Consider the following 13352-nt stretch of genomic DNA (forward strand, 5'->3'; position numbering starts at 1 on the left):
TCTTTTCCTAGGTCAAGGCCTTCATGTATCTTGGCAACTGTAATCAACCTGTAAATAGATCAAAAACTCACACTAAACAATAATCTAGTGTATTTACTTTGTTTCATTTCATTTGTACAAGGATGAAAAGAGTAGCTGGCTTGGGCAGGCACTAAGCTAAAACCTCTTGTGCAACATTTCCATGCATAGAGTTCCCATGTAAATGTAAATTTTGAAGTAGGATTTTTTTTTTATGGGTGGTTATTCCATTTTATAAGCACAAGCTCATTTTGAGGATAAAAAACAACAGATTTATTTCTGATATAATTTAAGTGCATGCTGTTGAAATACCAGATTTTCTTCCAAGGATTATATTTTCTATCTTAATTACTTTATTACCCTGTATTACTAACATGTTTTTCCTCATTTTCAGTTGGATGGTATAACCACAGAGGGGACTAAGAAGGTATACAGTGTGTAATCAAAGGCACAGAGGATGTAAACTGGCCACCTCCCTTCTCTCATATTTCAAAAACAAAGGGATAATCTATATTAATATATGACTGAGCAAAGATCTTATCAGAGAATCCTGTCTGTTATATAAACATGTTATATAAAACTGTAGTATAGCTAGATAAATAAAATGTTATGAATATGGCGAACAAAAAAGTATCAGGGTGGGTTTTTTTGAAAAAAGGAGGTAGAGTATCAGCTAAAACAATTCAGCAGTTAAGCAGTTGTCTGCACTTCCACCATCTGAGACTGTGAGCTGAGAGAAATAGGGTGGCATAGAACCTCTCAGTTTAACATGTAATCCAAACACAGATGGGCAATAGGATGACATTTTCCCCACTTTTACCACTAAGTGCTGTCTTACAATAAGAAAATAGACTGTAGTGTTACATTACTAAGTCTCTGTTGGGAGGTCAGCGTGTGAATTTTAAAATACATTGGTCAAGGAAGAAGTGGTTGTGGAAAACTAAATTGAGAGATACAATCCAATAAGGATGTGTTTGGATAAAATAAGTAAACTATGCTCTTATCCAAAACATGCTACAGGATGAGGACAAGATGAGTAATTCTCCTTACAGTATGTGTAGAAGTCTATAAAATGCATGCAATTTTACAACCCTCAGTTGTGTATTTTAATAATACATTATTTAATGGACTGACAGAGTTTGCTCACCTCTGAGACTTGTGACACAATTTGTGATGTGACATGTGAAATGTGATTTGAACCTACATGTAGAACTGAAACCAGGTTATCTTACAATTTTTAACAGACTGAAATGTGTAATTCCCCAATGTCAACTGAAACAAGTGGTCATCCTTTTGATACAAACCAAAATGAAACAATGGAGAAAAGTACATTGGAATGGAATGAACAGCTAGAGAAGGAGATTTTCAGTGGTGAGTGTGTGTCCTTATTTTGGTATTGTTTGATAGTATTGTTACCAGAAGTGACTGTGGTTTGAGGGAATTTTCTGCAAAGGCTACTTTTTGTTGCCTTTGTCTGACAGCAGAATCCCACGTTCAGAAGAATCCCATGTAACTGTACACAGTTCTCTCCGCCGTTTCTGCCAGGAGCCCATACTGCACCTTTTAGATGCAGACATATGGCTATGTGAGAATTCTATCGCATTTTCCTACATTCATAATTTTGATAATTATAAATTACTGGGCCTGGTTTTATAAACTGTAAAGCCACAAACCACAGAAGCAAGAGCATTATGGCATTCACTTAGTTTTTTGGGAGCCTTTTTATACCCCCAGTCAAGAGTTGCAGGTTCTTTTTTAGCTTCGCTCATGTCCTCTCTATGGAAGACTCAGAAACAACTCATCTTTTTTTCTTGTTCTAAGCTGAATTTCTCAGGAGTCTTCTCTTTTGTGTGCTGAAGAGAAACTTAGGAACAAATGGAGAATTTTAGTACCTTTGGATTACATTTTATTCCAACTATACATACTTATCAATGCTTTCTTAATGCTTTTGTAGTGTTGGCACAGATCTGTAATGACTGATTGCTCAGTCTTATGTATTTAAGTGGATTAGGAAATTCTGTAACAAAACAATCACATCTGTTCTATATTATGTGTGGTGTTTTCAGAATAGCAGAAGAATACAATTGGCAAAGGCATAATTGGTTTCGACAATAAAAATAGTTTTAATACATTACTGTCAGTCTTCTGACTGAATATCTTGGTTAATTGAGCTATATAGTGTTTAATTCCAGTTAATGAGGTTGCCTGTATATATTTATATAAATACATATTTGTTGCTAGACTGAATCACAGCTTCCTAACTATTTAATTACCCTTTCTTATCCAGAACATGCCATTATCAGTGCTCATACAGTTCAGAAGAGAACTACTTTTATGAACGAAACAAGCAGTGGACATGCCAGACTACTGAATATGCTTGTTTGATGGTTTGCAGGATTCTGTTTTCATATAGTTACGTCATAACTGTGCTTTGTGAACACACAGAAAGGTCCATGTTTGCCTAGTGAATGCTTCACAGGGATTTTTTTAGCTTACAGACTATATTTGGAAGGTTTACGCACACACACACATCTACAGTATGTGAGTGAGAACTCAGACTTAGCATAAAGACTAACATTTACATAAAGAGCAGTCATGGAGGAGAGCATTTTTTTTCTTGTAGTCATAGTGGGTGACTGCTGAAAGGTCCTATGGAGGAAGACTGTGGGGTTTGGGAAGGGTTTTGAATGCTGAGAAGCTGATTTCTTTTAAAGCCAGTTCTGATTATTAATGTAGTACATGAAACTTTTTCACATAAGCAGTCAGAAGATTATTAAAGAAAACAAGACCAAGTATCTTTTTTTTTTCTCCCCTGTGCAGTTCTAAGTGATCTGGATGACCAGCTGGCCCAGGAACAAACCCAAGACCCTTTGGACAGGACAGCTTCTACTAGCAGTGCATCAAATGTCCAGAGTAGTGCATTCCCTACTTCAAAGAGGCAGACTGCTAGTAGGGGGCCACAGAGAAATGACTGGAGTGACGTGCCCAGCACATTTTTCCCAGATGGACTGAGAACACTAAGGGCCAAAGATGAGCACAAGATTTTCATCAGACCAAGGAAGTTGCACAGTGCATATATAAACTGGCACCAAGCAGCCTTTCAAGAAGATTGCAGCTACGGTGATGCAGTCGAGGGAAATCCTCGTCTGCACCGTAGGAGGCTGTCTGCGGTTTCTTTTGGACGCTCTTCAGAAGGGAGCTTGTATCCCCCTTCCGTAACACAGAACAGTGGATTTAGGCACAAGGGTTGTATCAACAGGGATACAGCTGGCAGAAGTTACTCTGTGTGTTCCCTTCGGAGATGTCCATCGTCAGTATCTTCTGATCAACTATCAGCATCTAGTTTACAGCATCCATTGGCTCGGGAGAGCAAGAATGGTTTTGTACCAAGGTTTGGCCGACAGAACCCAAAGAGAACTCCTCTGTCTTCCATTGTATGGAACAACACACCAGACTCTCCAGAACAAACTCCAGAAACAATGTTTAGAACTCAGTCACTGATGGAGTTTCATGCTACAGACCATGGTAGATATCCCAGCTCTTTACAAGAAACTAAGAAATACCCAAGTTACAACTCAAAACACCACTACAGAAGATCTATTTCAAGCAGTAATTGCTTTAGTAGAATTAGTTGCCCTGACAAAGCTGCTTCTCCATTGCCCTTTGATAACTGGGAAAACTATCCTTTATACAAATCAGAAAATAATCTCTCTAGATCCTACTATAGAGATACCTCTTCTCATGGAAAGTTGTATGCAAACCAAAAAAATTCTTATGGAAGAAAAGACAGCTATCCTTCTTGGGCTGATATTCCTCAGGGTTACAGTGATGAAGTGTTTCTTTCCCCTGATGCCAGCTTTGAAGCATTTATGGCTAATTTAAATGACCACCAGTGGGCACATACAAAGAGTGCCAAGTTTGGTTCACAGCGCCTGCAGAACGATTTTCACATGTACTCTCCAGAAAACACAAGTATCAAAAGGATGACAAGAAGTGCCAACAGAAATTTTTCAGAATTCACTGAGAGCTGTCAGCCTTGGCTAAGTTGTAACTCTTCTGTTTCTTCATCTGGTATCAGAACTGATGAGTCAGTCTTTCCCAATTCAAAGGACCAACCAAAACCTACAGGACTGAACAGGAATTCAGTTGTTACCCAAAGGAGTACTAAGGCAGACTTTGCACACTTGGAAAAGGCTGAGGGTGTGAAACAGCCAGATGAAGACATGCTGCTACAGTCAGTTCCTCAACAAGCAGATACAAGCTACATCAATGCACGGAGTTTTTCCTATCACAGCCCTGCTTCTGCCATGTGGCAAAGAGATGTATCTCTCTCTAACACAATGACATCAAAGAGACAAACCCAAGCCACTGCCAGAGGAGATACTGCAAAAATTTGTACATCAAATGGTGATAAAAGAAACGTGGAAATGAAGGAAAATGATTGCCCACCCAACAGTGTGTTCAGTCATCCTCCCTGTGTTTTGCCAGCTGATGGGAGCAGGAAGGAACCTTTTCTTCCAAGTCAGAAAGAATGGGAACATAATCTGCATTATGCAGCACATAGAGAGAGCATCAAACAGGATAGCTGGAGTGCAGAAGCCCTTAACAAACCTACTTCAAAGAGACAATCCTCACTACTGAATGCTACTTCTGCTCTATCTACTGAAAAATTAGCAAACTGTCAAGGCATGTTGTCTTGTCCTCCTGAGCACTCATCTAGTTTCCCACAAAACTCTCCACAAGCACTTTCTCATAAAGACAATGCTAAATGCTTAGGAACACTAACTAGCTCTTCAGTAAATTGCACTGTTACTGAATCTGAAGCAGAAGTGGGGAAAACAGCTGAAGTGAGTAGAACAGGTGTTAGCAAAGAGATTTCACAGAAAACACGGCAAAATGCAAGCACTTTAGTTACTAAGGACTGCAATGGACAATTCACTACTAGTTCTCCACGAAATGGAAATTCTGGAAATATTTATAGGCATAGCTTTGATGGAGACCTCAATACCTCTGAAAATAGTTTAAGTTATTTTTGCCTTGAAAAAGGAACTGAAAAAATGAAGAGTACTTCACCTTGTATCAGAAGGTTTCACAAGCAAGACAGCTCGCCAAGACATACCAGTAGCTGCAGCATTACTGGCTCCCCTGGCAGAAACAGCTCCAGATCTTCTGACCCCCTTGTTATTTATTACACTTTGCCTAGAAAATCAGCTAGCATTGCTGGTAGTATTATGTCAGAGATGCCCATCTCTTTACCTAGAGAAAGTAGAACAATGTACAATTGTTTAAGGTCTGAAACGCTGCATAGAGCTGATGCCTCTTATTCCAATCAAAGGGATGTGTCTTGTTTAGACCCAAAATGTTCCTTTTTAACATCAGCATCATTAAATGCTGCCACAGATGACAAAGATTACCACAGTCCTTTAACCAAAAATATTAATGATTCACTAAGTAGTAGTACATCAATTGATCTGACAGACAGGTGTGAACATCGAACTAGAAGAGAATCCTCTGTGTTTTCAGATTATAAGGAGGGGGGAAATTTTTTGCAGAAATATAAAACCACAAGCACATTTACAGTTTGTGTTGATGAAGATCATGTCAAGTATCATGAACTAGTTTCAATTTATTACACATTACCACGGAGGCATTCAAAAACATTTTGTAGCCTCTTCAGAGATAATTCAGAGGATGCAGATTTACCTTGTCCCAAAGAAAATGCTCAGTCAACAAGAATACAAAACAAGAAAAATGAAGGCCACGTGAGTTTAGCAAATGATTTTTTCCCTACTACTTCAGAAAAGGAGGTGCCTTCATATTCTTCTGACCAAGTATCTCCAGTTCTGGTCACACCTCAGGATTTAAGAACTGCTGTTGATAGTGAAGAAGAGAATTCTCACTTATCCCCTAGCTCTGAGAAGTCAGTGAGTATGATACCTAACAAGAAAGATAATTCAGTATATCTTTCATCAGCAGAAAATGTACTTTCTGATGTGGTGACAAAAGAAATTTCTTTAGGTGGCCCACGATCCACTGCAATAGTGGATAAGTTAGGTAAGGCCATTTCGAATGCTTCAAACAGCCAAAAGGCACAAATAAATGTAAAAGAAAAGAAGGAAGTTTTACAAAGAGCCACACCACGAATATCCGCTTTATCAACCCCTCCCAAGCCAGGCAGACATTTAGAGAATCCTTTATATTCTAATTCAACAAATAAAAACATTGTACAGAAGGGAAGCTCTGAAAGTGGCTCTCAGCCTCCAAAAGTGAACAAGAAAAATCTTAACAGTTTATTTCTCCGCTCCAGAGAGAAGAGTTCCCTTGGAAGGAGTGGTAACACAGAGCATGCTGATGTGCCACTTTCTCCCATGGAAGATGTGTACAGGGATAGTACTCAAGGTAAACAGAGAGTAGATGTCCTACACCGAACCACCTCTCTGTGTAATAATAAATTTAGTGGACTGCAATTAAGGGCTGACAGTTCAAGAAAAAAAGAGAATTGTTTAAACTTTTGTAGCAAAGTGCTTCCAGAGTCTCCAAGCAAAGCATCTGAGGTAAGCACAGCTTCCAGTGCTGTCTCATTACGTCAGCTAGACAAAGTGGCTAGCACAGATACAGATGAAGTAAAGAATTCAAAAATTAAAAAAGAGCAAAACTCACAGAGTTCTCATATGGGTAAAGTTTACAGTGGTTTTCAGGAATCAGAGAGGCACAGTGAGGGCAACCTGAACATTAAAGTCCCCAGGGCTGCACAAGATCAGAACATAATTCAGAGTGCAGAAGAAGAGAACAAGCTTCTCTCCGACTGCACAAGTGATAAAGTCAAAGATATAGAAAAAAGGAAAAACAGACCTTCAATTAAAAATAAATTGGCAGCCGTTTACAAAACAAGTCGTAAATTTTCAAGTAAAAATTTACCCCCCAAACCACACATAAGTAACATTTTTTCACAGAATGATGGAAGTGCTACTTCTTTAGATGACAACATGTCCCTTGATTCGTTGATTTCAATGGATTCCCACCAGCCATTCCTGAAGTTGGATAATGAAAATCAGAATCACAGTCTGAACTCTGAGAAGAATGCACCAAGACCAAGAACAGCTGATAATAAGAAGACTGAAAATCAGAATGATCCTTCTTTGCTTGTTAACACCAAAAGGAGGCCTTTTACAAGTTCATACACCCAGAAGGAAGCCATCAGTCCTCAAAAAAATGCAGTGAAAGTGGAAAATAGGCCAAGACTCACAACCCTATTTCCAGATAAAGCAGTAACCACAAGAAATAAGAATTCCCAAAGACTTGATCTCCAGTTAGAAAGCAAAAGCCAGCCCATTGCTCCGAGTGCTACTACCTCATACCCACTGGATGAAGAGAAAGGAAGAGCAAGCCGTCATGCCTGCGCTCCTCCCTCATCACTTTTGACTGACAAAAACTCCAACACCTATGTAAATAGCTGCTTGCAGGCAGACACATGTCCAGAGCAAAACTTGACTTCCCAGACAGTGCTTGGTCAGCGTCAAAATACCTCTCAGCCTCCCAGCTTAGAAAACGCTAACCTCAATAGCTACCAGTTGCGCAAGAGCCATGTGAAAAGTCAGCGTGAGCGTCACCTCTCTGAGGGCATTTGTGCTCGAGATTCCCCTGAGACCTCTGCCTCAGGAAGCAATATTCTACTCAAAGATGGCATACATGGGAAGAGATTTAAATCTTACTCAGAGCTGTTGTCTTGTGATGAGAATGAAAACTGGGCATCAGATGATGAAAAATGTTACAGCACTAGAAATTTAATGTATCCCTCTGTGGAGTTCGGTATATTTGGCAAAGAGCAACAACTGGCTTTCCTGGAAAATATCAAGAGGTCACTCACTGAAGGGCGATTATGGAGACCATGTCTTCTTAATAACCCTGGTGTTTTTAGAGATACAGAGAGCTCTTCTATAAACAGGGCTGAGCTTCTGAGCTCGAGTTCTGCTGGGAGCAGGATGTCATCAGCTGCTTCATCCCCCCGAGAGCTGACCGATACCTACGTGGAGGACCCAGCCGCTTACTCGGACTCAGACAGTGATACCACCACTGATGATGAATATTACCTAGATGAGATAGATAAAGAATCAGAGCTATGAAGGGACTGTGGTACTAAGAGGGCACAATAGCGTGGTAGTTTCTGGGCAGGCAAAAACATGTCAAATACGCTGAGCCCATTCTTGTGCTGCTATAAATTGGTACAGCTTCCTTAGTTTCAAGGGAGTTAAGATGTTATATTAGCTGAGCATTTAATTTTTGTATTAAATGCGTGGCTTCACCTTTCCTGCTTCTCTTAGCAGGGAAAAACAATGTTAAAAAATCCCTTCCCCAAATAATAGAAGGTAAACAGCTATGGAGCTTTGGGCAGTGTAAGTCCAGGGATGGCTTTCCTCTGAGTCAGCAAGCAGTAGTTAGGTTCCTGCCAGCTACGCAGTGCTGGAATGGATAAATTCTAGTTTGAGCTGCTCTTTCTTACAGAACTTAACAGAAAACCAAGAAGTTACTTTGCTCATAATTTGCTGTTTCTCCGATCTTCCTCATTATCATAATAATGGCAGTAATGATATCTTCCTCATTAAGCATGATAATCCTTCCCACTCATCAAATATCCTCTCAAAATGAAACATCTTAAATCTTCACAGCATATTCTGCATGAATGTTCTTTTTCTGCATTCCTGGGAAGCGTAGCAGCAGTGTCCCCAGTGGCATTTGTTCTGCTGTGATGTTGAGGCAGATTCCACACCAGGACTTTCCAGTATTGCAAGAGCAGTGAGCAATGTGAGTTGCAGAAGTACTTCTAGTGTAGGAGAAAAAGCTCAACACAGGGCACAGCACTGAGAAACTGACCAAAAGAAAGACAGCTGAGCATGGAAATCTGCTTTCCGGGCATGGAAGATTCATAACCAGCACAGCTTTCATTACAGTTGACATGATTGTCCAGGTTTCTGCCTTTGACTTAGAAACAGGTTAATTTGGATTAAAAGTCAGACACTTTCCACAATTCAAAATATAAGAGGATTTAGCCTGTTGATTTCCTGTATTAATCTCATAGGTTGAATCTTTAGTTGTCCTAGTAGTGAGAAGATAACCAAAACAATTTGTGAGGTCCCAAAGTCTTGCAGCTGCTTCTTCCAGGCTGGTCTCAGGCACCTATAGCCACTGGGCTCCTTCAGGGCAGCAGCACCTGGGGCACCCCTGCACGACACAGACTGTAGCTTTTTACATGCAAAGTAAATAAAACCAGCAAGAAAAGCTCTTTGCCCTTTGTTAAATTATCATCCCTTTTCGGTATTTTTCAGCAGTTCCTGCTGTTGTTACCAGAGTACTCTTTGTTCTCTAAACTGAATGGGTGTAAACACATTCCATGGGCTCCTCTTCAGCCACAACAATAATGTAGTATTATTATCAGTAGCCAAAACTTGTCCCTGGCTATTAAATTTCTAACTAAGCTTTGTTCTCTTTTTATAAAAAATCAGAAGTGGCTCACTGAGCCAGAAGATATATTTTAAAATAACTATACATTTTCTTCTACTTTATTTCTAATTTCATATATGGTTGGAAATTATAGTCCATATTTTTATATGCTTTTTAATCCAATCAAATTTCTGTAGGACATAATTATATTTTTCTAACTTGAAGGACAATATACCGGTATTTTAAAATAATATATTTTACATAAAACAAGCAATGCTTGTTTCACTGACTACTCCACAAGAAATTAAAAGATTAAAATATTACAGTAGGTAAGAGGTATCCTTAGTTTTTCGTACTGTAAGCTTCGTTAAAGAAGTGGGTCTGTAGTTCAAATCTGTACTCATATATAAGTATTATTACTTTTTGCTGAGGTAATTTGTCTTTTGTTGTACATAGAAGGACTAACATAAACTGTATATTTATAGTCAGAATTGATCTCTATGACTTGCCTGTTTCACAAGGATATAAGAATATGGTGACGTAGGCAGTGCTGGAAGGAAATGACTACTGTATAATTGCAGTCTTGTAAAATGTGGTATTCTAAGGAGAAATTATGTTTTTCTGTAAATGTCTCTATTCCCTGTGTGTACAGGATTCTGTAGAGTAAGACAATAAAACCAGCTGAGTATCTGTGCAGAATTTCTGCTGTTGTACATTTCTGAAAAATGAATTAATCCAAAAATTTGGGATACCAGCCTACATAAGGTAAAGAAAAATAAAAGAAATGTGTACAAAGCAAGTAAATGGTCATGTAGTTTTTCTTGACTAGACATGGATGGTTTACAACATTTTTTTATTTGTAAATATTTTCTACCCATTCAAAAGCAGTTGGATTAAGTGCTCACCTTGCAGGCATAATTTTTTTTTCATTTGCTATGCTGTGTATGACAGGAAATGGGGTGGCTTGATTTAATGCAAAATCAGGTGTGGAAGACTGCAGCCTGTTGAGGATCCGTAAACTAAAATTTACACTAAATAACAGTATTCTAACAGTCAATTGCATGAAAACATAGGGAGAAATACCTTTTGGATAGTAATCAGTTCCATTCAGTTTAGCAGAGCCAAATTTTGACACTTCCACTTTTCCAAGATTTTCTTTGGCAAAAATATATTCTAGAAATGTTGATAATTTACAAGATATTCACATTTAAAACTATTTGTTTGAAATAAATTCTGCATTTATGTGAAAAAAAAAGTATTGCTACTGTATTTGGTTTTTTACATGTTGTGAATGCAGTAGACCATAAAAAAGAATCCAAGATTTAATATGGTTGCCTACAACTTGCCTTGAGGTGCCAACACTCCAGGTAGGGGCCAGAGGGTAGTGTTTGATGAGTAGTTTTACAAGGTGATGAGCTCCACGTGAAAATCCCTTCAGCTGCAATTAGGCCTGAATGAAACCTGGCTGCCACATTCTGTGTAATAGTGTGAGACTCTTTCAGCCTTAATTACTACAGCCAGTATTTGTGGTACCTGAGCTCAGTGATGCAGTCCTTCAGCCTGGCTTCAGAAGGAAACATGCTTTATGAACTAAGGTGGTTTTTCTGTCTAGACCTCTGTCCACAAGCCACGCATGCACCCAGACCTTGGAGCATTCTACCATCTTAATGGCATTTGAAAGAAGGGACAGAAATTTCTTCAAAGGATAAGTCAGGGTGGGTGTGACCTCGGAAGGTCTCAGGAAGGTCCAGCCTCCTGCTTAGAGCAGCTTGGCTTCAGGGTCAGGGCTGGATTCTTTCAAGTTGAGGCTTGAAAATCTCTGAAGATGGAGACTGGACAGCCCTCTCCAGGCAACCTGTGCCTTGGCCTATAACACAGAGATGTTACAGGGTGACCATCTCTTCTTTCAACTCATGCCTGTTGTCTTTCATCCTTCTGCCCTGCACCATCTCATGATCTTCCTGGGGGCTTCTATAAGTTCCACCCCTTCATCGACAGTATCCCTTTAACAGGCTTAACAAGTCCAGCTGCCCCAGTTTCTCTTCACAAGGCCGCTGCTCCAGCTCTGCCATCTCAGTGGCTTCCCCTGGATTTGATCCAATTTATTGATGTCTTGTACTGGGGAGCGCAAGGCTGGATGCAGGATCTAGATGTGGTCTAACAAGTACTGAATGAAGGTGGATAATGACTCCCCTCGACCTCTGGCTCTGCCCTTGCTCATTCAGCCCATGCTGCTGTTGGCCATTGTTACTGCAGGGCTCATTGGTGGCCCATGTCCCTCCAGGACCACCAGGGCTGTTCCCTCAGAGCTGTTCCCAGCAGCTGGTCCCAGCCCATACCAGAAAAGGGGTGGCTCCTTCTCAGGAGCAGGGGCCCAAAAGCACCATCAGGCCCTGATTCCCCCACCTCCTCAGGGCTCCCCTCGCTCTCCCTGCCCATGGCTCATGACATTATTTCAGCCCAGCCATCACCATCAGTCCCTGCCCCACTGATGGGACAGGACATTGTGGGCCATCTCTCCTCTGCCCTCCCTGCTGAGTGTAGCCTTATCTGCAGGCTGACAACCCCAGGACAGGCAGCTATCCCAGAGCGGTGTCTGACCCTGATTCCCCTCACAGGGACTGATTCTGATCTGCAGATTGATGTCCCTGTCTGACCTCAGCCCTGCCCTGTACCCTGCCACACTACACAAGTTTTCTCTCACCTGTTGAGAGTATCACACATGGTATGTCAGTGAAGATCTGTGGCTATCTGAAGTGAGGGAATTTACGAGACTAAAGACAAAAGCAAGGAGGAAACCAGACTTGATAATTCCCCCTTCAAGGAACCTGTTTTTCATGGTCTGTATGCACAGAGACTTGAAGTTCATGTTATTCAAAACCAGGCAGAATTCATTTGTGCTCTCATTGCTTTGCATGTGACAATCCAGGCTTGCCCAGAATCTTGATTTAATTCTCCTACAGCCTCGTAAGCCCTTCCATCTACTCATACCTTGAAATACTTCCCAGTAGCAGCAAATGGTAAAAAATATAACCTTAGGAGACAAATCATTACTTTTACCCTCTTTACTTGTATCCCAACAATTTAAATCTATGAAATTACTTTGATGTTACATTTTCTAGAGGATAATACTGTGATCCCTTTTCTACTCTTGCCATCACAGCACTGGTGGGGGCCACCAGCAGCATCAGGAGCCCCTGGGTGCGGCTGCGTGTCTGAGCCTCCCCTGGGGGACAGGGAGCTCAGCCCAGTGACAGGGAACCCACCTGTCAGTGCGTCCTAACAGGGGCCCTGCTCTGTCCTTCGCTTTAAATACAATTGCTATGGGAAATCCTAAAAACAGCGAGGAATTTTAAATTACGTCAGGGTTCGGGCCTTTTTCCTTTCACAGCAATCTCTGTACATCACCTGACACAAGGCAGTGTTATAAATGCAATGGCAAAAATTGGATTAACAAAGAAACAAATTATTAATAAAGTGATCCCAATCACCGATAAAAAGAGGAAACCACAAAAGGATTCACAGCGCAGCGCCGGGTGGATGGGGGGACCGCACTCTAAGGCACAGTTTTCCCAAATCCACACGGAGCAGGTCGCAGCTCGGGGTTTTATAGGGGTTTTCATATCCCGAGGCAAAACAGGTGCCCAGGATAGTCCAAATAGTCCAAATAATTTTCGGATGGGCTTCCCGGATTTGTCGACTCTGCAGACCGTGTTCTGGGAAGATCCTTTCACATGCGGATGGAGCTCGCCGGCCCATGGTTATTTCAATGTGTATTCCTCGGTGGAGAATTCTCGTTTTCGTTCGGAGAGGAATTTCACTGTCTGGGTGCGATGCCGATTCTTATCTGGGTTGGCTAGTGTCTTTGTTTCTCTTGATGTCCCTTGTCCTGTCCT

General features: G+C 40.8%; 1 protein-coding gene across 1 annotated transcript in view; it reads left to right on the top strand.

Moving 5' to 3' along the window:
- Positions 1–8674, top strand: part of EXPH5 (exophilin 5) — a gene marked incomplete at its 5' end in the record, with an annotated part of 36298 nt that extends 27624 nt beyond the window's left edge. Inside the window, 2 exons of the mRNA XM_083855776.1 lie at positions 1263–1389; positions 2839–8674. Of these exons, the coding sequence (XP_083711902.1) occupies positions 1263–1389; positions 2839–8141 (5430 nt within the window). The 3' untranslated portion in view covers positions 8142–8674. The remainder of the gene's footprint in view (positions 1–1262; positions 1390–2838) is intronic.
- Between the last annotated feature and the right edge of the window lie 4678 nt (positions 8675–13352).

This window comes from Zosterops lateralis, assembly GCF_965231275.1.
Source record: "Zosterops lateralis genome assembly, chromosome: 2".
NCBI lineage: Eukaryota > Metazoa > Chordata > Aves > Passeriformes > Zosteropidae > Zosterops > Zosterops lateralis.